This window comes from Nomascus leucogenys, chromosome 13 (assembly GCF_006542625.1).
Source record: "Nomascus leucogenys isolate Asia chromosome 13, Asia_NLE_v1, whole genome shotgun sequence".
NCBI classification, from domain to species: Eukaryota; Metazoa; Chordata; class Mammalia; order Primates; family Hylobatidae; genus Nomascus; species Nomascus leucogenys.
The window spans coordinates 28,772,231-28,798,544 of NC_044393.1; the positions used below are offsets into that span (position 1 = coordinate 28,772,231).

Genomic DNA, 26,314 nt, shown 5'->3' on the forward strand with positions numbered 1-26,314 from the left:
TGTAACCCAGGCTGGAGTGTTGTGTGCAGTGATGGCTCACTGTGGCCTTGACCTCCTGGGCTCAAGCGATCCTCTCGCCTCGTTTTTATTTTATTTTTTTTGTAGAAACGACGTCTCACTGTGTTGTCCAGGCTGGTCTTATACTCCTGAACTCAAGTGACCCACCGCCTCGGCCTCCCTAAGTGTTGGGATTACAGGCGTGAGCCACAAAGCCCGGTCTAGTTCTCACAGTTTTCACCCGACTTCTGTCCCGGACTTCTCTGGCCTTGAAAGGCAGAGTCTGTTCTGATTTAACCCTGAGCTGGATGAGGCCCCCGTGAGAGCTCTGGGGCATGTGGCTTCGCGGCATTCTTTGACTAAGGTGGATGGAGGTTGCAGGTCCTCGCCTGGGTGGGCGTGGGGCGCGGCAGCGGATTCCCAGCGTCCTCCCGGCCTCGGCACCTTGGAGGCTGCTGTGGCGCAGTCCGTCCCCTTGCGCGGGGCGGGGCCTTGAGGCGTTGGGGCGGGATTGGCGGGAGACGTTCGCGGAGCCCCGCCCCGGAGCTCCGGATCGAGTCCCTCCTTTCCGCTCCAACGCACGGAGGGTGAGGTCGGTGCGCGGTGGCGTCACGGCGCCAGCTCCTTCCGACGCCGAGGTGGGTTCCGGGAGACCCGCGGGTCTGGCTGCGAGAGGTGAGGGCAGGGCCGGGGCGGGGACCTAGCGGGGTGTCCCGGCGACCCAGACCTAAAGGGCTTCTGTTCTTGCAGACCATGGGGGCTCAGCTAAGCGGCGGCCGCGGCGCCCCGGAGCCTGCGCAGCCCCAGCCCCAGCCCCAGCCTGCGGCGCCGGAGGGCCAGGAACAGCCCCGGCCTCCGCCCCCCAGCCCCCCCAGCCCCAGCCCCAGCCCCAACCCCAGCCCGAGCCCAGCCCGTGGGGGCCGTTGGACGACGTGCGCTTCCTCATCGCTTGCACTTCCTGGTACTGACGGCGTCCTCCGGAGGATGTCGCCCGTCTGTCCGCCGTCCCCTGTGGTTTTTGCCTGCCTTGTCTCCTCTCCCCACGTCCCTGCATCTCTCACACCCCCTCCCACCCGAGGCTTCCCAGAGATAGCAGAGAATTCAAAGAGGTCGCCAAGGACTGGAAAGAAGTCCCGGCAGGGCCGCCTTCGCAACCTACACCCCAGCCTGCTTCCCAGCCTGCACCCAGACCCAGCTCAGACCTTCGTGGCCACCCCATCCCTTTCTCCGGCTGCCTGGGTCGGGGGCATCCCTCTCTGTCGCTGGCTTCCAGAGGCAGGGCAGGCCTCCTGGTAAGCTTGCAAAGCTGCTGACCACCTGACTTCGTCTGCCTTTTATTAATATCTTTATTGTTGATAACCATGATCTTGACTATGTATCCCAGGTCATGGCACCAGGGGCCTTGACTTTGGAGAAGCCCTTGCCACAGTGACCCTCCCCATGCTCCTGAGGGGGGCTGCTCCCCATCCTGGATCCTAAGGAGGCATCATCAGGCTGTGTTCCTGGAACCCCAATAACCCTGGGCCCCCAGGGCCAGCCTGTTGTAGAGGGAGGATATCTGACTGCTGGTCTGGCAGACGAGATGCAGACGAGATGCGTGGGCAGCTCCCAGACACCCCAAAGGATCCGGTTCTCCTCCCAGAGCGTCTTAAGTTTACTCTTGGAACCTGATCTTTGTTCCCTCATCCCAGGGAAATGACACACTGTGTATTTCTGTTTTATTTAGAAATGATTTAAAAAACATTATACAAAGGCTGATCAGTTTAAAATGTGACTGACACTGAAATGCTGTGATGTCCCCCAGGCTGAGGGGAAGCTAGGCTCTGGGGCCCCCAGTGCTTTGCCCCTCTGTCTGCCCTGTCCTGGGGTGATGGACAAACAGATGACCACAGGCAGGAGAATCTGAGATTGGAAGCCTCTAGGCTGAGCCCTCTGGGCCTGGCCCCACATCCCTCACCTCTGCAGCCTGGGCTGCCTGCCTCCATCTCCTGTTCATTCTCAGCTGGCCTGCCAGGAGCCAACGGGGAGCCTGGCGGGAGGCGGGGGTGCCTAGAGCTTTCAAGAAGTGAGAGCACCAACCTGAGGAGTGGACAGGGACCAGGAAGTGGGGGAAGGGAGGCCAGGAAGAGGTGGATACAGGAGATACTTCTCATCTCATCTCAGACCCTAGAGGGGTCCACAGATGGGGACACAAGACCCAGCCAGCCCACTGGATGGCCCGGGCAAGTAACAACCTCTCTGTGCTTCATCTGAGGGCATGGCGAGAGTTACGTCGGCCTCCCAGGGCCTAACACGAGTTTCATGTGAGTGGACAGGTGTGAGCTAATAAAGTGCTTTGCAAAGTATAAAACACTGTACAAACCTATGAATCACTAATATCTCCGCAGTTGTTCCCTGCCTGTCCCAGGGAGCCTGCCCTTGGCCAAAATGAGAAAAAACAAGGATGATGACAGGGGACACAGCAGACCCACACGGGCACCTCTGGGACAAGAGATTTTGCTTGAGACAGCTCCCAGGGCAGCAGGAGTCCCTGTCTGTGCTACAGGGTAAGCCGACCCCAATCCCAGAGACCACAGGGTCGGGGGCAAGGCCCATGCAGGCTCAGTGAGCAGGGGTGGCATCCGAGACCCGGCCAGCACGCTGGAGACTGCCTGACACCTCTTTTTGGCTTTGGCAGAGAGCCAGTGGGCGTTGCTGAACCCATTGGCCTTGTCTAGGGCTCCTCAGTGACAAGCAGGGCTGCCTCCACTGTACTGGAGCAAGGCAGGCCAAGCCCTAGGAACTCCTGCCAGAGACAGTGAAGGGCGGGCCAGTGAAGGTCAAAAAGGGACCCCCCTCGGCTTGGGGCTGCTACCGGGAGGCATGCCCTTCCAAGAGCAGTGTGGGAAGATGGACCCAGTGAGCGAGGTCAGCAAGGGCCAAGCTCTGGGAAAACACTGCTTCCAGCCGAGAGATCGAGTTGGCCTCGGAGTAGCTGGGAGTGGGGGCACTGAGCACTTCAGATGCCCTGGTCCCCTTCCGAAGCACTCCCAGGCTCTGCCAGTGTTGGCCCTGCAGCCATCTCTGCCTCACCTAACTGGTCAGGCTGAGCCCCAGGCCACAAGTGACAGGCTAGAGCAAAGCTGGGGACAGGGACAATAGAGGGGAGTGGAGGATGGTCACAAACTCGGATCTTCCTCCAGAAATGGGGTCAGCTTCTGCCCCAGCTCTGTAGCCATAGGAGCAGAGCTCAGCTACTGGGGTGTCTGGGCGCTAGAGTGGCCTTAGCAGCACCTTGGTCCTTGTCGCCTGGGGGAGGGCCGCTATGCTGGCCTCATCACCAAGACAGTCACCTCTAGTTCACCTAAAGCCTCAAGCAGCCTTTGCAAAATGGGACTTTAAACAGTAGTGACAGGACATTTAAATATTCACGATGTGACAGCTGGGTCCTTGTCAGACCCAGCTGGGCCACAGCCCTGCCTGCAGCATGTGACCCTAAATCCTGGGTCTCCGAAGAGACCCTGACAAGTGGAGCAGGTTTCCTGAGGGTTCTGCCATCTGCCAGCAGGGAAACCCAGGCTTGTTGCCCACTGTGTCAGAAGCAGGGGTCCTGTAGCCTTGGAGGACAGTGGGGTGGGGGTAGGGGGACATCTGACCAGCAGGTATTGGCAAAAGGGGACCAGGACTGGTGGCATCTCCCGGATGGGGGATGAGAGCTAGTGCTGGCTTCCCACAGAGGGTGCTGGGTTCCAGCCAGGGGTGGAGCTGTGGTACCTCATGGACACCACAGGATGCCGTGACCACAGGGGCTCCTCCTGGCATGGTCCCTGCCTCCGGATGGAGCCTGGCCTATTCCTTTAGGTAGGGAGTAGTTTGCCCAGGACAGAAGGCTGGCAGCTGGGTGCCAGACACCCACCCTGGGGCACAGCCCCCATAATTCCCTGCCCCACGCTCAGCCTAGGCCAATGCACCCACCACTTCAGCCTTACGACCCCAGCCTAGGGCCCTGCTGGCCCTGGTGAGCAGTGGCCAGAGCTGCCCCTCAGACCCTGGTGAGGAAGGGCCTGGCTGGCCAGACCGAGTGGACAGAGAGGGCTCTGGGCTGCTCACACCCATTCCTGGACTGGCCGCTTATAGTAGGTGACAGGCTGAGGGCCTGTCTTGTTCTTGAACTGGAAGATGGTGTAGACCAGCACCAGGATGCAGAGGGACAGGATGCAGGGGATGACCACGGCCACGGCGTTCACAGAGCCTGGCACGTCGTTGATGGTCACCATGATGTCCACGTCGTCCTGGGGCAGCCGCCGCTCCTTCCGCCGCTCCACCTCCTTCTGGTTGCAGCCCATCCAGTCACGCAGGATGTTGCGCGGGTAGCCTGGCTCCACGCTCAGTTTCTGGTTGTCAAACTTCCAGTAGTCCCGGCCCTTGTAGAAGTAGGTGTAATCTGCAGAAATACAGCCCAGCATCACCATTCCCAGACACTTCCGGCACCTGCTCTGGGGCAGTGTGAGAAGGAGGGCACAGGCGCTGTGGCAAGGGAGGCAAGGTGGGCACACCTGGAGGTTTGGGGTGCAGTGCTTGGCTGAGTCATGGAGTAAGAAGCTGCAGAGGGGGGCACCCGGGACCTGGAGTGGTCTGCCTGTCATCCTACGGGTGCTAGGAAACCAGAGGGGCTTCAGGGAGAACTGGGACATGGTTCACTTTGTGCTGCCCAGACAGGACCCCTTGCACGCAAGCCTGGGTCACAGCTCTGTCACACTGTGCCCACAGGTCCCCCTTGCCCCACTTATGTGGGTTCCATTAAGCCTCAGCCTGGCTCCTGCTTGAGCCAAGGGAGGCAGGGAGCAAGATTTCACCTTGTGTTGACAGCAAGACCTCTCTGCAATTATGGATTTTTTTGGCTTGGCACATATCACTTCACAACACAGATGCAGGACCTTTGGGAGCCTTCTGGGGGAGAGGCTGGGCAGCCCTGCCAATCACTCCCTGGGCAACCACCCCAGGGCTCCAGCAACAGCCTGAGCGGCCCAGCCAGTGGGCAAAGCAGCTTGCTTAGGCCGTCCTCATTGGCTGGCTTCCTGCCGTGGCTAGGGCTTTCATTGGTCTAGGTCCTTGATGTCACCTGTCTCTGAGGCTCCCCAAAAAGGGAGATCTTGTGCGTAAAGCATTAGGTATACAAGCCAGCCAACAAATAGCAGCTATGGCCATTGGCTTTCTTAGCAGTGAAGCCTCCTCAGAGACCCCTTCCCAGCCGTCTCTAACACAGCCCCCTCTAGCTCGTTGCTCTCTCCCAGCATTTATTTCCTTTTTTTTTTTTTTTTTTTTTTTTTTTTTTTTTTTTAAGACAAGGTCTCACTCCATCGCCTAGGCTGGAGTATAGTGGCGCAGTCATAACTCGCTGCCGCCTCAAACTCCTGGTCTTAAGCAATCCTCTGGCCTCAGCCTCCCAAGTAGCTGGGACTACAGGCACATGTCACCATGCCCGGCTGATTTTTGTGTGTGTGTTTTTTTTTTTTTGTAGAGATGGAATCTCACTATGTTACTCAGGCTGGTCTTGAACTCCTGGCCTCAAGTGATCCTTCCACCTCAGCCTCCCAAAGTGCTGGGAGTCTTTCCCTTATAGCGTCTGTTGCCATCTTGCTTTATGCCCCTAGACTTGGACCTCTGCAAGTCCTGTTCACTGCTATGTCCCCAGTTCCCACCACACAAGCTGTCTATTATTATGGAGTGAGTGAATGAATCCTGTCAATCCACATAAACTGAAACCCATGATGATGATGATGATGACGACAGCAGCTAAAATATACAGCATGGATTGTGTGCTAGGCATTATTTCTAAGTATGCTACATAATTTGTCTTCTTTAATCCTCACAAAACCATTATATAAAGGTAGGTACCGCTATTATCATTTTATAAATGAGAAAACAGAAAACTTATTAGAGATTTGCTCAAATTCATAGTGAGTGGTACTATGGTGGTTATGAACCCAGCCAGTCCAGCTCTAGAGTCTGTGTTTTTGACCATATCAGTGGAGATCTACTTAACAAACACTCTTGGAGGCCCACTCTGCATCTGGCCAGGCTGGCCAGTCCTCCTGAGAAGCTCCTAGGCTGGTGGGGAGACAGGCTGTCTGATGGCAGTCGTGGGGGCTGGTGGCCAGCATGGCTTCTAGGAGGAGTTCAGGAAACATAAAACGTTTCTCTCTTGATGCAGTGGCTCACACTTGTAATCCCAGGGCTTTGGGAGGCTGAGGTGAGAGGATTGCTTGAGGCCAGGAGTTTGAGACCAGCCTGGCCAACATAGTGAAACCCTGTCTCTACAAAAAAAAAGTAAATTAGCCAGGCACAGTGGCATGTGCCTATAATCCCAACTACTCGGGAGGCTGATGAGGCAGGAGGATCATTTGAGACCAGGAGGTTGAGGCTGCAGTGAGCTATGATCATGCCACTGCATTCCAGCCTAGGCGACAGAGTGAGACCTTATCTCTTAGAATTAAAAAAAAATTTTTCTTAAAGGTTTTCTTTCCATCTTCTTGCCCTTGAGCCCTGTGAAAAAGTGGCTTTGAAACATGCATGCCCATCATTGCTTTTCAGATTTGGTAACTCGAGGCGTCCCTGGAGTACACCTGAGGATAAGTGTTTGAGAAATGCTGTCTGAAGGAATGAAGTCAGTCTATGACAACGTCTGTCTGCTGTGAATCATTCCTGCAGATGAAAAAGTGTGACTTGGCAGCTGGTAAGTGAATTAATGGACCATGTGAACATGGGTAGATATGAGGCAGTTGTCTGCCACCAGGTGTTTTCTCAAACCTGGATGCCCATGGGCACTGAGTATGCCCGTGGGCACTGGTGAGGACCACATAAAACCGGCTCCCCATGCCCACCCTGGCCCGGCCCTTACGTACATCCTTCCTTGCTGATGAAGGCCCCTTGGGGAGCCTGTGGGATGCCCTTCCACACGGTGATGGGCTTAGGGTAGCCAGGGTCCGTGGCCCGCCGCTCCTCGCTGTAGCGCCAGTACCGCTCGCCTTTGAAAAAGTAGGTCTTGCCCACAGGTTCCCAGCGCAGAGCTGTGTCAATGCCTTCACGGGGCAGACAGCTGCCCAGCTCCCCCAGGCTGTGGGGGTACCCAGGCTCCACCGTCACCTCCTTAAACACCCAATACTTGTCACCTGTGGCCAAGAGGAGCCCAGGATCAGCTTCCCCTGTCACTCAGTGCCGCTTGCCCATCTTCAGGGTGTCAGGTGAAAACAGCCTGATGCCCTCAGCCCCTTGGCCCAGCTAGAGTTGGGAAGGGCAGAAAGCCTGAGGCCAGTCACAGATCCTGGACAACTTGCCCCCTGCTGCCTGGGCTCCGAGTCCCACCCTCTTTTGTTCATGTGACTTGCTCCTCTCTCTTCTCTGGTGATCTCAGCCACTTACATGACTCTGCATATGCACTACCACTCCCCAAACCTGCTACCAGCGACACCTGACTCTGAGGCTCTCCCACTGGACCTGAGCAGCAGACCCAGAAACCCTGACCTCCCTTGGCCTGTGGGCAGCTCCACATGGGTGGCTTCCCAGGGCTCCTCATCTGCACCACAGAGGGGCTCCCTTCTCATCACCTTCTGCCTCCCAGGTCCCCAATAGGGAGTCCTAGCCTCACTGTTGACCCTTTCTTACCTTCTCCTCTCAGTATTCAGCCATTTTTTTTTTTTTTTTTTTTTTTTTTGAGATGGAGTCTCACTCTGTCGCCCAGGCTGGAGTGCAGTGGCATGATCTCGGCTCACTGCAACCTCCGCCTCTTGGGTTCAAGCAATTCTCTGCCTCAGCCTCCTGAATAGCTGGGATTGCAGGCGCCCACCACCACGCCCGGCTAATTTTTTGTATTTTTAGTAGAGACAGGGTTTCACCATCTTGGCGAGGTTGGTGTTGAACTCCTGACCTCGTGATCCCCCCGCCTCAGCCTCCCAAAGTGCTAGGATTACAGGCGTGAGCCACCGTGCCCGGCCACTTCTTTTTTTTAAGATGGAGTTTGGCTCTTGTTGCCCAGGCTGGAGTGCAATGGTGCGATCTCAGCTCACCACAACCTCCGCCTCCCGGGTTCAAGCGATTCTCCTGCCTCAGCCTCCTGAGTAGCTGGGATTACAGGCATGTGCAGCCACACCCGGCTAGTTTTTGTAATTTTAGTAGAGACGGGGTTTCACCATGTTGGTCAGGCTGGGCTCGAACTCCTGACCTCAGGTGACCTGCCAGCTTTGGCCTCCCAAAGTGCTGGGATTACAGGCATAAGCCACTGCGCCTGGCCGAGTATTCAGCTACTTCTGAGGCCCTCTGACTCTCCTGGCAGCCGTCCCCTGCCCTCCAGCCGCACGGCTCCTCCCTGGTTTGGGCCTCATGAGTGGCACTCTCCAGAACCATCTCAGAAATGGCTGCCTTGCTCCTGCCATGTCTGCCACCTCCTGCTCTCTGGCTCTCTGCTGCTCAGAAACATTCCATGAATTTCCAGCCTTGGCCTAATGGATCAAGACCACATTCTGGCCTGGCAGCCAGGGCTCTTCAGGCTTTGCCCCCAAATGACCTTTCTGGGCCATTTCTCACAGCTTTCCAAGGTGGGGCCTCCGTGGCCATCAGGTGGGTCTTCTAAGCCCTGTGAACGTCCGTACACATCCCAGCCCTGCTCCTTTATTCAGCCGTTGTCCCTCTGGAATGCTTTCCTTGCTTCTCACTATCTGTATCTCACCCATCTAAGGTCTGGCCCGAGTCAAGATAACTGTCATGAAACAACCTAGCACAGTGCTGGGCACAGGTTGGGCACCTTAGCTCCCTCCTACACCCTCCCCCGACCTCCCCAGCTTGAGTGACCTCTTCCCTCTGGGTTCTTACAGAACTGACCCAATGGCTTCCCATGAAGTACTGGGTGGTCTTCAATTGCTTGTCCCACACTCTACTTCATGTGGACGAAGCTGGTCACCCCACCAACCTCGGCACATACAGATTCTCAGTCTCACTTTCTGACTTGATTTGTCAGAGGTCATTGTCTCCGTTAGACTAGAGGGGACCTCTGAGGACATCTGCCTCCCACCCCGCCTCTTCCAGTTTAGATGGGAAAAAGGAGGTCCCAAGAACCTTGGGCAGGGAACTGTCCCGCAGCACAGGCTACATTACCTTTGAAGAAGACAAATCTCCCATCGGCCCTTTCATAGGCTGCGTCGATGCGGGCAGGCAGGCCCTTCCAGAACTGCTCGATCTGCATGGGGTAGCCCTCCTGCACTCGGTTATTGCGCAGGCGCCAGAACCAGCGATCCTGGGAGGAAGCAGGAGAAGGGGAGAGAGGTGTGTCAGGCCCTGCCTCCAAACCCAGTGATTTCAGCTGTGTGGCTTAGGTCCTAACAGCCCAACCCTCCACCGAGACTGTCCATTAGCTGCTTCTGACTTTTAAAGCCCTGGGAGGAAGACAGGATGCTCCTGTAACTCTCTTCATTTCAGCCTCCTGCTGACTTTTGCTGCTGGGTGGACCATGAGACAGACAGCAGACAGGCCTGGTGTGGAAAAGGAGGTGTGAGGGAGCCGGAAAGGATGATGTTGGGGCCTGGAGTGGCCACATGGGGGCAGTGGAGCGTCACTGACATCAGCCAGACTGGTCCTCAGGACAGTGGAGGCTGGGGTGGTCACTGAGCCTGGACCGAGTGCCCTCCATGAGGCTGGCTCCATCCAATAGGGCCAGGATCTTGGAAGCCAAGTCATGGGAATTCCCTCGAGACCTGGGCATGAATTCACATTCCTCCATTTATAGCTGCATGACTTAGGGCCTCACCTGCAAGTGCAGGTAATAATGGAGAATCAGATGAGAGATTCTAGGCAAGGTGCCCAGAACAGTACGGGGCACACAGTCCATGTTGAGTAAATGGCGGCTAAATAGTCCGAGTCCAGTAAAAACACTTCTTGTAACTGGTGCCTCAGTCTTGGGCTGGTACACAAGCAGTCTAGGCAAGGCCTGTAGCCTCCAGGCCTCAGTTTTCTTTTTTTTTTTTTTTTTAGACGGAGTCTCACTCTGTCACCCAGGCTGGAGTGCAGTGGTGCCATCTCGGCTCACTGCAAGCTCTGCCTCCCAGGATCACGTTATTCTCCTGCCTCAGCCTCCTGAGTAGCTGGGACTACAGGCGCCTGCCACCACATCTGGCTAATTTTTTGTATTTTTAGTAGAGATGGGGTTTCACCATGTTAGCCAGGATGGTCTCGATCTCCTGACCTTGTGATCCGCCTGCCTCGGCCTCCCAAAGTGCTGGGATTACAGCTGTGAGCCACCACGCCCGGCCCCCAGGCCTCAGTTTTCTTATGTGTAAATGGGGATGATAAAACCCGGACCTGCCTATGAACAGTTCAGTTGGATCAAAGTCGAATGAGTGCAGAAGAAGCATGATTTGTAAAAGATGGTACAAAAGCTAGTATTTTAAAAGGTGTTTTACAAAGCACTTTCACATCCAGGTTTTTGACCTTATTTTGACTTTCATGTCTCTGTTGAGTTGATCTGAGATATACGGAGTCTTAAGAAAGGCCAGGTGACTTGCCTAGAGCCACTCAGTGAGAAGCCAGACTAGGGCTGACCCATGCTGCCCGATTCCTGCGCAGTGCTCAGTGCGTGCTGGGAGAACTCCACGAGGGGAGCGAGGCAGCCTCTTTCACCATCCTGTGTGATGGAACAGGATCGGGACAGTTCTCTGCCCAGATCCTCTTCAGAGAAGGGCTTGTTGTCCCAGTGGCCAGGAGTGTGGCCAGCAGGCAGTTTTCAACTGTCAGCCCCTTTGGGGATGTTCCCTGCTTCAGAGAGCTCTCCTGAGTCACTGAATGCTCTTCCTCATCCAGTGATTGAATGAGGTAGGGGTTATAATATTCCAGATATTTTGGACCCAACGTAGGCTGAATGACAGGCCACCGTAGCTCCAGAGCTCCCTGCGGGGGTGGCTGAGGCTGCCATGGGCCTCTGTTGCCACTTAACCTCTCCCTCTTCCCTGTCCTGCTTCCTTCTCCTCCTCACAAATGTTGATTCTGAAAGTACTCCCTAATCGAAATCCTGCATTCCAGACCCCACCTCAGAGTTCGCTCCCCAAGAGCCCAACCTGCAACACGTCAAGCAGACTGCCACCCTGTCAGTCCATGGCTGATGGAGGACAGATGACAAGATATACCCTGGCCAGTAGCAGCCTCTCAAGCCTTGGTAGGGTCTGGAGTCAGACTGAACCACCACTCATCTAGCCCCTACTCCAAGGTGACCATCTTCAGAGCCGGGCACTCACTGGATCTTCACACACTCTTTGTTAGAGGAATGACTCCCCCAGGTTTCGGATGGAGAAACTGAGGTCCCAAGAAGGGAGGTCACAGACCAGAAGCCAGCTTCCAGCACTTTCTCCCAGCATTAACCCCAGGGGAGGTGAGGGATCACCCATCTTTCCCCCTCCCTCTTGGAAACAGTTGATTCACCCAGCAGCACCAGGAAGAGACCCCATGCCCTGGCCACTGGGCTAGCTCCCGTCCAGGCCCCATTGTAATCGAATCCCAAATCAGGAGCCTTCCCCAGCTCCATGGTGTGGGGGAGGAGGAGGAAAGGTCAGGGGCCAGCTGGGTGGTGCCAATCCATTGGCCCTACCTTAAACACAAACATCTCGCCCCGGAAGAGGGCCACTGTGTTGAAGTTGCCGTCACAGATGTTGGGTTTGGTGCCTGGTGTGGATGGCCGGTCCCCAAGGGGCGGCCGAGGGGGCCTGGGCTGGCGCTCGTGTTTCCTCTCCGATGGTGAGTGGATCCTGCGGACGGGGAGTGTAGGGAGTGGCCTTGTGGGCTCCAGAGGCTCGGCTGGGGGTCCTGGAGAGAGGAGCTGCATCTTAGAGAGGGGGCAGCCATTTCCCGCCTCCCACTGCCAGTCTCAGCATCACCCAGGCAGCTCTGAGACAAGTCTGTCCCAGTTCAGCCTGCTGTTCCCTCTCCCCAGTTTAGCTCCCCCAGTCTTTGAGAAAATGGATGAAAATAACCATTAGAATGGGACTCTCATCTTTCCATCCCCGAATCTGGTATCTTCTCTTTTCTCTCTCCTGTTACAGAGCAATCATGTCCTTCCTTAGGGTCAGCGCTCTTCCTTAGGCCATACCCTCTTTGTCCCCTTCACACCCACTGGCCCCACTTCCTCATCCCCTTCATTCATTCTCTTTCCCACCCCAGTGCAGCTTCTATCCGTCACCCACTCCAACTGCTCTGCCAAGATCATCCAATGGTTGCTTGACTCAGACTTTAATAAGCACCTGCATCATCTGGGGATGTTGCTAAAATGCAGATGAGGGCTCAGAGGGCCTGGGGTGGGGCCTGAGAGTTTGCATTCCTTCACACTCTCAGGTGATGCTGATGCTGCTGGTCTGAAGACTACACTTTGAGCAGCAAGATTCATAGAAACACTTTCCTGGAAACACTCTCTTGGTTGTCCTCCTGCCTCATGGGCTGTTCCTTCTCAGCCTCCTTTGCTGGCTGCATGTCCTCACCTGCCCTACTCTAGAGGCTGGCGTGCCCCGGGTCCTCTTCTCTTCTGTCTCTACATTTTCATCCTTAGGTCAGTGCTTCTCCACTTGGGCTGCATATTAGGATCACCTTTGGGAGCTTTCCAAACTGGATGTTCAGGAAGCAGCAGGCTAGCTGTCCAACTTTTTTTTTTTTTTTTTTTTTTTTTTGAGAAGGAGTCTCGCTCTGTCCCCCATGCTGGAGTGCAGTGGCGCAATCTTGGCTCACTGCAACCTCTGCCTCCCAGGTTCAAGTGATTCTCCTGCCTCATCCTCCTGAGTAGCTGGGACTACAGGCACATGACACCACGCCCAGGTAATTTTTTTTTTTTTTTTTTTTTTTAGCAGAGATGGGGTTTCACCATGTTGACCAGGCTGGTCTCAAACTCCTGACCTCAAGTGATCCACCCACCTTGGCCTCCCAAAGTGCTGGGATTACAGGCGTAAGCCACCACACCCAATCCCCAACTATTAATAAAACCAAATCTCTAGAGCTGAGGGCTGGGTATCTGTTTTTTTTTTATTAGAATTCCAAGGTAATTCCAAAGGGCAGCCAAGTTGAGAATCACTACTCTAGGTGGTCTCATCCAGGCTCATGGCTTTACAGACCAGCATCAGAGCTGTCCAGTAGGGTGTTCTGTGATGATGGAAATGGTCCATATCTGCATTGTTCACTACAGTAGCCCCTAGCCACAGCCACATATGGCTACTGAGGTCTTAAGATGAATGACTAGTTCTTAGTGTGACTGAGACCCACTAAAGAACTATAACTGAAATTATAATTTTAATATATTTTTTGGGGGGTAGAGACAGGGGTCTCACTTTGTTGCCCAGGCTGGTCTTGAACTCCTGGCCTCAAGCAATCCTCCCACCTCAGCCTCCCAAAGTGCTAGGATTACAGGTTTGAGCCACCGCACACGGCCTAATTAATATAAATTTAAATTTCATTACTATGAAATTTAATACTAGTTTATTTAATACATACTAGTGTATGACTAGTGGTTACTGTACTGAACACCAAAGATCCCAAATAAATATCCCAGCCCAGATTTTTTTTTTTTGAGACGGAGTCTCACTCTGTCGCCTAGGCTGGAGTGCAGTGGTGCGATCTCAGCTCACTGCAACCTCCACCTCCCGGGTTCAAGTGATTCTCCTGCCTCAGCCTCCCAAGTAGCTGGGATTACAGGCGTGCACCACCATGCCAGGCTAATTTTGTGTATTTTTAGTAGAGACGGGGTTTTGCCATGTTGGCCAGGCTAGACTTGAACTCCTGACCTCAGGTAATCGCCCGCCTCGGCCTCCAGCCTAGAATTTTGAGCTGCAGACTGGTGGACCCTATTGCTTCACAATTACAAAAGCTGGAAACCCTGGGGTCATCCTTGACCCTTCCTCCTTCCTCTCACCCCATGTCTGATCTGTCAGCAGATCCTGTTGTTCTACCTTTGGAATAGCTTCTGGGACCCACAGCCCCCACCTGGTCTCTGCTGCTTTACTTGTGGAGGTCCTGCCTGTCCTTCAGGGCTCTGGCTGGGTCATCTCCCCCAGAGGGAGCCCTCCTCCTGTGCTCCGTAGCCTGGGGGCTGTGGGCGCCTGTGCTGTCTTGACAAGCATTTGCTCAAGTAAACTGGTTTCCCTATCTCACCTGACTTGACCAGAACAAGAACCTCACATACCAGCGTGAACAGAACTGGGAGAGAGGTGTGTAGGAGGCCTTTCATATCTTACCTAGATAGCAGTAGCTTCTCATCTTTCACCTTTTCTTTCTTTCCTTTTTTTTTTTTTTCTTTTTTTTTGAGACGGAGTCTCGCCCTGTTGCCCAGGCTGGAGTGCAGTGGTGTGATCTCAGCTCACTGCAACCTCTGCCTCCTGGGTTCAAGTGATTCTCCTGCCTCAGCCTCCCAAGTAGCTGAGATTTCAGGTGCCCACCACCACACCTGGCTAATTTTTTTGTTTGTTTGTTTTAATATTTTTGGTAGAGACGGAGTTTCACCATGTTGGCCAGACTGGTCTCGAACTCTTGACCTCAAGTGATCTGCCTGCCTCAGCCTCCCAAAGTGCTGGGATTTCAGGCAAGAGCCACCACGCCTGGCCCTTGTTTTTTCTTTTTAAAGAACAAAGCTCTGGTTATAGTCCCCATCACACTGTATCACCGTTACTCCTGCAGATGTGTGAACCTGCCTGGCTAGACGTGGAACCTATGGGAGCGCTCAGCCACCATCTGGTGTAGGAGGGAGGGAGCGAAGCATGAAGGGACGGGGAAGAGTGTGGAAGGGGAGGGGTAAAGGAGAGGGAATGGGTGGCCCTCACCTCACTTTTGTCCCTCTCAGTTACAGCTCAGACCCTCCCCTAGGTTTCCCAGGTGTGCCAGGGGAAGCCTTGCCCTCTGGCCAGGCAAAGCCATTGGAAGTCTGTAAAGGTCACACACAGTCAGAGAAACAGCAGCAGTGCTGATGATAGCAACGTCCCCCTCCCTCGTCCCCTGCCCCATGACAGGTAGGCAGTCACAGCCCAGCCCCGAGGAAGGAGCAGTCCCCCCTCTCCCTGCCACACACCATAGATCTTCTGGATGCCCTGGAGATCGTCCTGGGGCAGCTTGAAGTTGTGCGTCTCCATGTACTGGTAGAAGGGCGCCATGATGGCGCTGGGGTCGCTGGAGTGCTCCAGTCCCAGCGCGTGGCCCAGCTCATGCACAGCCACCAGGAAGAGGTCGTTCCCTGTGGAGAGGAGTGTGGGGAGGTGCCCAGGGCACCTGCTTAGATATGAGTCGGTCAGCCAACCCATTACCTCAGCAAACACCGAGCACAGGCCCTATGCCAGGCCCCGTGCTGGACACCAGGGACATACAGAGAAATCAGACACAACCCCTGACTCCCAAGCCTCTCTGCAGAGCAGGGACAAGGAGAGAGAGAGTGACAAGTGAGGCAGAGGGCTCTGGGTGCTTTAGGAATGTCTGGGAGGGTCGAGCAGGGATTCTGAGGAGAGAGGGGTCATTTAAACCTGGAGGAAGATGTTCAGGGAAAGCTTCACAAAGGTGAAGCTGAAGCTGAGTCTTGAAGGATCAGAAGTTAGTCAGGAGAACGGATTCAAGGGGCAGGAGAGGAAGGGTGGGGGTGGCATTCCTGGCGGATGGAATGCAATAAACACAGTCCAGGGACAGGCAGTTTCGTTCCACCTGGCTCTGGAACAAAGCAGGAGGGGAGGGCTGGAGAGAGATGAGGTCAGCCAGGCTGGCAAGCAGGGCGCTTAATGCCATACAAAGGAATTTGGATCAGCTTCTTGGCTAGTGGGGGGTTTAAGCAGGAGTGGGGGTGGTGATACAATTAAATCACTCTGGCTGCAGTTGGAAGGAGGATTAGAGGGAACAAGACCTGGGGTAGGGGGATCTGTTTGGATGCTAGGGTCCAGGTGAGAGATGAAAAGGCCCTGAGCTGGCGGGGCGCGGTGGCTCACGCCTGTAATCCCAGCGCTTTGGGAGGCCGAGCAGGGTGGATCACTTGAGGTCACGAGTTCAAGACCAGCTTGGCCAACATGGTGAAACCCCATCTCTACTAAAAATACCAAAAATCAGCCAGATATGGTGGCCTGCGCCTATAGTACCAGCTACTCTGGAGGCAGAGGCAGGAGAATCGCTTGATCCTGGGAGGTGGAGGTTGCAGTGAGCCAAGATCGCGCCACTGCACTCCAGCTTGGGCAGCAGAGTGAGACTCCATCTCAAAAAAAAAAAAAAAAAAAAAAAATGCCCTGAGGTGGAGGGAGGGAGTGGGGACAAAGACAGCAAGTCCTGGCAAACTGGCAGTCAGCTTCAGGAGACCCCGGGCAGGCGGGGCCTGGGCGTGGGCAGCTCTCTGCAGGACCTTGGTTCTGGAAGCATGGAACTGTTGGCCAAGACTGAGGCAGGGATTCAAGTGTAGGTGAAAACACACTCCAGGTCCTGGAAGTGGGAACAAGATCTGGAGGGTGGAACTGAGGCAGCTCCATGGCATGGTGGTTATGAGCTCAGGCTCCTGAGTGGGACAGATCACCTTCATTCCCCCTACCAGTTTGTGAATATAGCCAGCAGGGCTACCCGTAAGCCTCAAATGTCCTCACTTGTAAAATGGAGGCATGAGACCTACCTCACCGGGTTGTGTGAGGTTGATAAGATACACGTGAAGTGCGTGGTGTGGCACAGAATGGCAGCTGTTGTAATCCTATAGAAGACAGAAGCTTGGTTACTGGAGGAAGCCCATTGACCAGAAAGGAAGCACGAGGCCAGTGGAGCGCCAGCAACCAGATCCTCTGAAAGCCACCTCCCCTGGGCTTCTGTATTATGCCTAGGACAGGACAAGGAGGCCTGAACTTAGGGGGATGAAATAACCGCAGCTTTGGGGAGAAAATGCAGGGGGCAGGGAGTTAGGTAGGCTGTTGATCGCCAGTCCTGACTCCTGTCTGCCCAGTGTCAGACCCTTGCTTGCCTTGACCTGTGGCATTTGTAGCCCCTTGAGCCCTGCCTCTTATCTTCTGGCCCTAAGGCATGGCTTGGCCCATTCCTGCCACCTCAAAGTCCAGGGAGGCTGCCAGGAACCTAGGAGGTGGTCTGGAGTCCTACTGCCCACTCTGGCCCCAGCGTCACTGGCCTAGGGTCACTTAGGGGAGGGGATTGTTTGGCCTTCCTGGCTTAGGTCTCTGGAAGAGAGAAGAACCCCATGGGGCAGACCCAGGCCACGGGCAGTACATGCCTGCCACACTATGACACGAGCAGTGTCTTCTGTGAAGCCACCTTTGAGCAACGGAAAGGAAGGGGATGGGCAAGATCAGTGCAAGGTTGGCCAAAAGCCTGGGGCTGGCCTTCTGCTGGCATGAGAGGGCCAGGCCGCCCCCAGCTCCTTCCTCAGGTCCTGGCCCCTCTGGCAGCAGGGAAGGGTGAGCTCATCCCTGAGCTCCATCCCAAACAAAGGCAACTGCTAGAGCCAGCGGAAGGCAGCTCTGCTTCCTGGGGTCCAGTCCTGGCTGTGCTCCTGGGCTGTTCTATGACCTGGGACAAGCTGTTCAGGGCCTCTGTCTCCTGAGCAGGCTCTTCCCCAGGGGCCGTCCACAGGGAGCTCAGCTGGGAACCAGGGAACAGGGCCTTGAGCACTGTGGGAGACTCAAAACCTTTGTCTGCAGCCTTGTCTCTTGCTCTTTTAACCCCTGTGCTGGGTCTGCAGAGAACAGGAGTGACCCCTTAAAGGAAAGAGGCCTGTGGGGTGGGTCCAAGAACCAAAAGGAAGGGAAGAGTGAGGGAGCCAGCATCCTGCTGCACAGAAACCCAAGAGAGCCCTGAGCGGGAGACGGAGGGAGCGGGGCAGGGGCAGGAGGACTCCCTGAGCTTGTGAGGTGAAGGCAGAGAGGCCTGCTATGAGGACCCCATGCTCCATGGGCAGGAGGCTGCTAGGGTCTTCGCTCTTTAAGAGGGTGAGAGGCAGGGAAGCAGAGTGGTCAGGAATGCAGTCTCTGGGAGCCAGACTGCCTGGTTTTGAATCCCAGCTGTGCCATGTCCTAGCAGTGTGACATTTTAAATTCTTCCTCTGGAAGATAGAAGGAACAATGGCACCTTCGTCATAGGGATGGGGGTGAAGATTCACTGGGCAGGGTGTGTAATGTACTCATACCGGCTCCTGGTGCAGAAGTGTTACCCTTCATTAGCAGGGTCCTGTTGAGCCATGTGTGAGCACCAGCACCCCGATACGGTGTGTTCCTGTAAGTCCCTGGGCCTCCGAGCAAGTCCCCAGCAGTCTACTCGGCTACTCAAGTGGACCTTGTCTCTATCTCATTTCTTTCTTTTAGGATCTCCATGTTTGGTCGTTCCCATCTCATTAACTCCCCCAGCCCCACGAAAGGTGACAGTATTTCCTTTTGCCTCTGTTCTTTTGCCAGTGCTGCCCCTCCCCCTGGAATAACCTGATTCCTTCAAAGGTCAGCTCCTTGCCTGTCTCGCAGGAAGCCTTCCTTGACTTCCCAGCTGGCAGTGAGTGCTCCTTCTGCTGTGCCCTCCCAGCAGTTTCCCTGAACTGCCTTTATGGCACTGACCGCCTCCTCCCCAAATGATTGCCACTAGTGCACATGCTCACTGCCCCAGGACTGTGGGTTCCTTGAGGACAAGCTTTGTGTCGAAGAATCAGGTGACAGCCCCCGGGATGGAATAGTGCCAAAAGCACCGTATTTTACCAAGGGAAATACTCGGACCACCTGCAGCAGAACCACCTGTGGTGACTTAAAAGTGCAGAGTCCTGGGGTCACACCTGGCTCTGCCACTTTCCAACGGGGTGAATTTCCTATTTTTTTTAACAGTATTTTCTTTCTTTTTTATTTTTGAGACAGGATCTCCCTCTGTCGCCCAGGTTGGAGTATAGTGGCGCAATCTCAGCTCACTGCAACCTCCGCCTCCTGGGTTCAAGCCATTCTCCTGCCTCAGCCTCCCGAGTAGCTGGGATTACAGGCATGTGCCACCACACCCGGCTAATTTTTGTATTTTTAGTAGAGATGGGGTTTTGCCTTGTTGGCCAGGCTGGTCTCGAACTCCTGACCTCAGGTGATTTGCCTGCCTCGGCCTCCCAAAGTGCTGGGATTACTCCAGTGCTCCTGTCGCGCCTGGCCCAGGGGAGCCTTTTAAACACACGGAGGAGGTGGGGAAGATATTCTGATTCAGGAGGTTTGGTTTGGGACATAGGCAATCTTTTTTTTGTTTTTTAAGTTCTCCGGGTGAATTGTATGATGGTTGGGTCAGGCTGACACAACCTGAAGCAAATGCTCAACCTCAACATCACTAAAAGTGGGACAGTCTGCATCATATGTGTTTGCTGATATGGTGAATAGGAAGTACCAGCACCACCTAGGAAGTATTCTTGCCAAAAAAATTGAACTTGAATCTAGTCAGGCCTGTAAATCTAATGAACAACATTCAGGAATTATGGGGAAGAGAGACGTATTAAAAGTGAACTTGATTCTAGTCACGCCAAATGATTATACTCAGGACACCTGACCCAGTTTCTTCAACAAATATATGGAGGGAAACGTGTGTGTAGGACGGGGGTGTTTTAAATAAAAAGGGCTTTAAGAGACATGTCAGCCATGTGTGTGTGGATCTTGTTTGGATCCTGATTCAAGCAAACAACTGTAAAAGACATTTCCGAGGTACTTTGGGAAAGTGAACTCAAACTGGGTATTAGATTTTTAAAAATTATTGTTAATTTTGTTGGGCTTGATAATGATTGTGTGCTTATCTTAAAAATTAGCCTTTATCTGTTAGAGGTATATACTAAAGTATTTAAAGGTGAAATGTTAGAATGCCTGAGATTTTCTTTAAAATACATCAGCCAAAAAAAGGTAGATAAATAGGAATGCCACAATGTTGATAATTGCTGAGGCAGGTGGTGGGTATCTAGGAGATCATAGAATCATTCTTCCTACTTTTGTGAGTTTGAAATTTTCCATAATGAGAGTTTAGAAAAAAGAAGTAAGCTAGTAAGTTCAAAAAGTTCCCAGGAAACTCCACCCCTTTGCTGAGTCTATGTGGAAATCAAACGAGATAATATATGGATGCTCAATAAATTTTGGTTCCTTTCCTCTCACCCGAAACCTGCCTTCACTGCACTCCAGTTCAGGGGTCGATTGCTGTGGTCCTGAGCTGCATCTGGACAGTTCCTGCTTGGTTTTCCAGAGCAGAGCAAAGTCCTGATTCTTATCCAAAGAAAACATTAGCAATCTTGGAATTTCCATCAGAACTGGCAGTCTTTCATGAAGGTTGGGGTGGGACAGATGGGAGAGGTGCTAGGATGGTGCGTATCCACAGGTCCAGGTCCTTCCCACACACACTACCAGCTCTTGGGATTTGGGGGCTGGGTCCAACAAGTTCTGCAAAAGCAAGGAGCAGGTGTGGGAAGTGCATACTCCCAGTGCTGGGCAGAAGGGGAGGGCAGAGGAGTGGGAGTGTCTTCCCATTGCCTCCTCTGGACAACTCTTTAGTCATTCATTTGCCTCTATCAGGAATATAACTAAAACCTTATCAGCTAACAGTGCCTGGCACATAACAGGGCCTCAAAAATGTTAGTTCTCTTCTCCTCACATCTTATCTGTTAGCACAGACAGCCATTCATTGACACCGATCCAAAAATAAGAATGAGATAAAGAATAGGTACTCAGCCAGGAATACATGCAGGACACACGGGAGAGATACCAGGGCAAAGGAAACGGAGTTCAATAGGAAAGAGGACAAAAATCTGAAGAAGGAAGAGGACAAAGAACAATTTAACAGGTTCATGACTTCGCCTAGGCTGAGCCTTGGCCAAACCATCTCCTGGTCCAGCCTTTGACAGATAACCCCAGAGCTGCCAATCCCTGATCCATGCGATGATATGAAGTATTCTCAAGGAGGTGATCCCCAACTATAGACACTAAACATGGCCTCTGGGGAAACCAGCTTTGAGAGTCTGCTCTCAGCCTGGAGCAGCCGCAGGGCAGGAAAAAAGGATGCCCGGTGTTTCCCAAGCTTGTTTGAGCTTAAGAGTCAAGATTTCTGTGGGAAGGGCCTGGGAATCAATCCATGTTTATAACAACAAGAACCCCCGTTGTTTCTTATGATCAGGCCAGGTAGGAAAACTCTAGATATTAAGATAGCATTTCTCATGGTGATGGAACACCTGCATCCGAAGGCCCCAGGAATGTATTAGACCAATTGCAGATTCCCAGGCCCTACCCCGGACCCAAAGAATCAGAATGACAAGAGGTTAGGGTCCTGGAATCTGCAGTCTTTTTTTTTTTTTTTGAGACGGAATCTCTGTCGCCCAGGCTGGAGTGCAGTGGCGTGATCTTGGCTCACTGTAACCTCCGCCTCCCAGGTTCAAGGGATTCTCCTGCCTCAGCCTCCAGAGTAGCTAGGATTACAGGTGCCCACCACCATGCCTGGCTAATTTTGGGGTTTTTCTTAGAGATGGGGTTTCACCATGTTGGCCAGGCTGATCTTGAACTCCTGACCTCAGGTGATCCACCTGCCTCGGCCTCCCAAAGTGCTGGGATTACAGGTGTGACCCACCGTGCCTGGCCTGGAATCTGAATTCTTTTTTTTTTTTTTTTTTTTTGAGACAGAGTCTCGCTCTGTCGCCCAGGCTGGAGTGCAGTGGCACAATCTCGGCTCACTGCAAGCTGCGCCTCCCGGGTTCACGCCATTCTCCTGCCTCAGCCTCCCGAGTAGCTGGGACTACAGGCACCCACCACCACGCCTGGCTAATTTTTTGTATTTTTAGTAGAGATGGGGTTTCACCGTGTTAGCCAGGATGGTCTCAATCTCCTGACCTTGTGATCCGCCCGCCTCAGCCTCCCAAAGTGCTGGGATTACAGGCGTGAGCCACCACACCTGGCCAATATATTAATAGATATAATAGTTTCCACACATAATGGGTGGCAAGCACTTGGCACGGGCCTTAGAACACCAGCATACCCACTAATTGTCATCTATTATAATCCAAAAGCCACACTCCTCTGTCCCTCTTTCCTCCAAACTCCTACTGTATTTTCTTGGTGCCTCTGCTACAGCCTTGGGTAGAGTCTGTCTATGACAGGGTTACTTATGTGCACACCTAACTCCCCTGCTAGACTGACTCTGGATGGCCAGAGGACAGAGATCATGCCAGTTTTTTCAAACATTCAGCTCCCCCTGGTCTTTGCAAGACTTTGTATCATGTTCATTAGAGTTGGAAGGGCCCTTAGCGACCACCTAATCCAGCCCCTCACTTTGCAGATGAGGAGACTGAGGGTATCACATAGCCAGTAGTTGAACCAGGGCTTGACACCTGCATTGTCACCTTTCAGCTATGCCAGTTGAGCCCCAACGCTTCATCTTAAAAATGGGTGTAAATAATGTACACTTGCCTACATACTAAGCATGTGTCTTGTGAGTAAATATTGATGATGAATTTTTTGGCAACCTGCAGGGTCTCATTACTATTGCTGCATGGTATTGACTCTGCCTCCATAAATATTCATTGAACCATAGTAGTGCAGGGTAAATTATCCAAGGATGCCAGAATAATTTCAGGGGCTGCTACTCACCTGTGAGGGTGACAAAGGAGAGAGCCAGTCGTGTCATTCATAAGATGGCTTTTGGAGCCCTCATCATTCAGGCCAGAGCCTACTACTTTCAGACCCCTCTTTCAGCTTTAATGCCTTTTAACTTTTTTTTTTTTTGAGATGGAGTTTCGCTCTTGTCGCCTGGGCTGGAGTACAATGGTGCAGTCTCGGCTCACTGCAACCTCTGCCTTCTGGGTTCAAGCGATTCTCATGCCTCAGCCTCCTGAGTAGCTGGGATTACAGGCACCCGCCACCACGCCCGGATAATTTTTGTATTTTTAGTAGAGACAGGGTTTTGCCATGTTTGCCAGGCTGGTCTCGAACTCCTGACCTCAGGTGATCTACCCGCCTTGGCCTCCCAAAGTGCTGGGATTACAGGCGTGAGCCATTGTGCCTGGCCCCTTTTAAAGTTTTTCTTCAGCCTCTGGTCCATTACTTTATCTTCTTACTCATGGCCTAAACTTACTTTCCTCCTGCCAACTGGACTATCTTCTAAGTGATCTGACTCATCTCCATGGCCCTGGCCCTGGTGGATCGAACGTTGAATATTATCAGAAATCACAGTTCCCACCCTCTTACGGTCTTAGTTCTTGGACAAGAGGCTCTAGAAAGCAGGAAACTCATCTAAGATGTCCTCCAAGTTCTTCCCCAACAACTGAGCGGCCCAAGACTGACCCCTGTCCCCTCATGGCCTTACCGTCATGGTTGGCATTTCCTAGCGTCCATGGCTCATCGGAGTCAAAGTGGGTGTCTCCTCCAATCCCTGGGCCAGGGAAGTAGGCATGGGCCAGGAATCCCCCTTCTCCATCAAATGGGGAGCTGTCGCCATGGAAACCAGAAGCAAAAAAGATCATGATGTCTGCCTCCTTCCGGTCACTTTTGATCTCATGGTATGGCACCTCTTCAAAGGTCAGTGGGGTCACCTTCTGCCACACATCGAAAGCCTGGCGAATAGCTTTCCGCGTGTCTAGCTCACCCACTTTTGGGGTATAGTTGTGAATGCTGGTGAGAGAGGGGAGGATCATTAGGTAAGATCAGAGAGTCAGAGATGAGCAGAGCTAAAATAGATACCTGAGACAATGTGGCTCAGTGATCCGATTTTGAACCCTAGAATTCTGCTTAGCTGCCTCAGGAGTTGAAGAAGAGGCTGAGTAACAGAGCTCTGGATCCCCACCCTGCCCCAGTCAGATGGCTTTGCTTTACTCAGTGTTTTCCATTTGATCTCCAGCAAAGCGGTGTTGAATAAAGGATTCCACTGTAGTTTGTTGAAAAAAGTAAATTGGTGCTAGGCACAGTGGTTCACGCCTGTAATCCCAGCACTCTGGGAGGCCAAGGCTGGCGGATCACTTGAGGTCAGGAGTTCGAGACCAGCTTGACCAACATGGTGAAACCCTGTCTCTACTAAAAGTACAAAAATTAGCCAGGCGTGGTGGTGTGAGCCTGTAATCCCAGCTACTCGGGAGGCTGAAGCAGGATAATTGCTTGAACCTGGAGGCAGAGGTTGCAGTGAGCCAAGATTGCACCACTGCACTCCAGCCTGGGTAACAGGGTGAGACTCTGTCTCAAAAAATAAAAAATAAAAATAAAAAAACAATAAATAAATAAAAGGAAATTGGTAGAGAGCATTTTCTGAATTTTAAGTTTTTTTCCCTAATACAAAATATGTTCATTTATAAAAGTTGTAAAAATATTCAAATAATAGAAAGGAGTTTAAGTGAAAAGTCTCTTTAAAAAATTTTTGGTACCAATCTTTGGCTTGTCTACCTAGAAGCTGGCCGGTATCTGATTTAATCCATTATAGGTTTAGCTGTTTAGCATCGCTGTGTTCATATTGCATGGTTCTTCACAAAACAACACCACTGCGTGTGGGTTCCCTGCCCTGTGACCCTCTGGGGCATGGATTATTCTACCTACTCCACACGTAAGGAAGCTGAGGCCCAGAGAAGTCGAGTGATAGAAATTACTCAGAGTTGGGTTAGAACCCAGTGCTTCTTTCTCTTGGTCCACTCTACCCCTTCAAGAGACCCAAGAGTCTATTCAGCTTCTAACCTAGATTCTTAAGTTTCCTTCTCTTGTCAGATTTCTGGAAAAAAAAAAAAAAATCCCTTTCTGAAGGGACAGCTTATCAGCAGAAGAGCCCTTAGTTCAACCCTAACTTTCTTTCTCTTGTCAGATTTCTGGAAAAAAAAAATCCCTTTCTGAAGGGACGGCTTATCAGCAGAAGAGCCCTTAGTTCAACCCTAACTTTCCTTCTCTTGTCAGATTTCTGAAAAAAAAAAAAAAAAAAAAAAAAAAAAAGCCCATTCTGTAGGGAGGGCTTGTCAGCAGGAGAGCCCCTAGTTCAACTCTAAGGATCTCTGTCTTAGATCATGCCTCTGCACCCAAGGGATCCACCTGAGATGACAGCAGAGCCTTGAGACGTGCCAGCCGGCACCCACCTGAGCCTGCCCATGCCTGGCCCTTGCCCCAGCCCCACTCTGGTGCTTGAGTCTGCTGTGATGGGCTCCATCATGTCTGTTCTTGGGCCACTGATCTGACTTGGAGATGGATCCTGCTCTGCCCTTGGTTCCTCCAGACAGTCAAAGATGACACTATTATGATTCAGGTCCCAGTTCTTTATACTCCTTAATAAACAACTGGAACTCTGCGTTGGGAATCTCAGGTGAAGTCCATCAGGTAGATTTTGGGGTGGGAGGATCCAGATCAGAGGGAATGGGGTTTGGCAGGCAGTGATAAGGAGACTGAATTAAGCCACGGTTTTGTTTATTTTGTTTTGTGGTTTTTATTTCGTTTGTTTTGTTTTGGAGACAGAGTCTCACTCTGTCACCCAGGCTGGAGTGCAGTGGCATGATATAGCTCACTGCAAGCCATGGTTCTTTATCACAGCTGAAAGTTACCAAGCCATTCATACCCCACTTTCTGTAACCTAAAAACTACAGGCATCTAAACAGAAGACAACTAAGAGCCCCCAGAGGACCAAATAAACCTGAGGTTGGAGTCACAGCATCCTGTGGAAGCCACAAGGAGGACAAAGTTATGGGCTCTCAGCACCTGGTGCCGATGCCCACATGCCTGGCCCTTGGCTTATGTGTTGTCAGCCTGATCCCCAGGCCCCCCTATATTGTGAGCTTTTGAAACTCAGGCCAGGGAAAACAGAGGGAGGGTGGAGCCAAAGCCAGGGAGGAAGAGGGGGAGTCGAAGCACCTGTAGGTGATGTGTTTTTGCCTCCACTTCTGTCCAGTCAGGGCATAGCGCTTGTTTCTCCGCCTACGGCTTAAGTGGGGGTGATCAGGGACACCACATCGGGGTTTCTTCATCCACCTGGGCAGAGAGAGGACACACACACACGCATATGCACTGTGGTCACTGAACACTCTAGGAAGGGACTGCATATTCCCCAGCTCCAGTCTGGAAAGCAATGTGCATCCTCAACCTACACTCTGGGGCCCTGGCTTGGATGGACCCCAACAAGAACATGATTGATTGATTCATTAATTCATATGCGCTCACAATCATAGATGAGGAAACAGCTGTATAAAGACTGAGAATCAGAATACATGGGCTTGATAAGTTCCAGCTCCACCACTAGTCATAGGACCCCCAGGCAAGTGGCTGAAGCAATATGAACCTCAGTTTCCTCCTGTGCAACATGAGAACTCTAGTTCTCGCTCTTAGGTGGAGGTGCATCTTCAAGGAGGAAGTACATGTGAAAATGCCCTATAAATGCA

At 52.6% G+C, this 26,314-nt stretch overlaps 2 protein-coding genes across 4 annotated transcripts in view; one reads left to right on the top strand and one right to left on the bottom strand.

Moving 5' to 3' along the window:
- Positions 1 to 583: 583 nt before the first annotated feature.
- On the top strand, positions 584 to 2,342 carry MMP24OS (MMP24 opposite strand). The gene is given in 3 exon segments (XM_030826271.1): positions 584 to 672; positions 748 to 858; positions 861 to 2,342. Coding segments are annotated over 2 exon segments (213 nt in total). The 5' UTR covers positions 584 to 672; positions 748 to 750; the 3' UTR covers positions 966 to 2,342.
- Positions 1,704 to 26,314, bottom strand: part of MMP24 (matrix metallopeptidase 24) — a 52,151-nt gene continuing 27,540 nt past the window's right edge. For 2 of the 3 annotated variants that reach the window (XM_030826268.1, XM_004093168.3), the window contains exons 3-9: positions 25,791 to 25,907; positions 23,284 to 23,588; positions 15,056 to 15,217; positions 11,606 to 11,820; positions 9,127 to 9,265; positions 6,882 to 7,148; positions 1,704 to 4,420 (exon numbers count right to left, since the gene is read on the bottom strand). In XM_030826268.1, coding sequence (XP_030682128.1) covers positions 4,083 to 4,420; positions 6,882 to 7,148; positions 9,127 to 9,265; positions 11,606 to 11,820; positions 15,056 to 15,217; positions 23,284 to 23,588; positions 25,791 to 25,907 — 1,543 coding nt within the window. In that variant the 3' untranslated portion in view covers positions 1,704 to 4,082. The remainder of the gene's footprint in view (positions 4,421 to 6,881; positions 7,149 to 9,126; positions 9,266 to 11,605; positions 11,821 to 15,055; positions 15,218 to 23,283; positions 23,589 to 25,790; positions 25,908 to 26,314) is intronic. The other variant, XM_030826269.1, reaches the window with a different exon arrangement.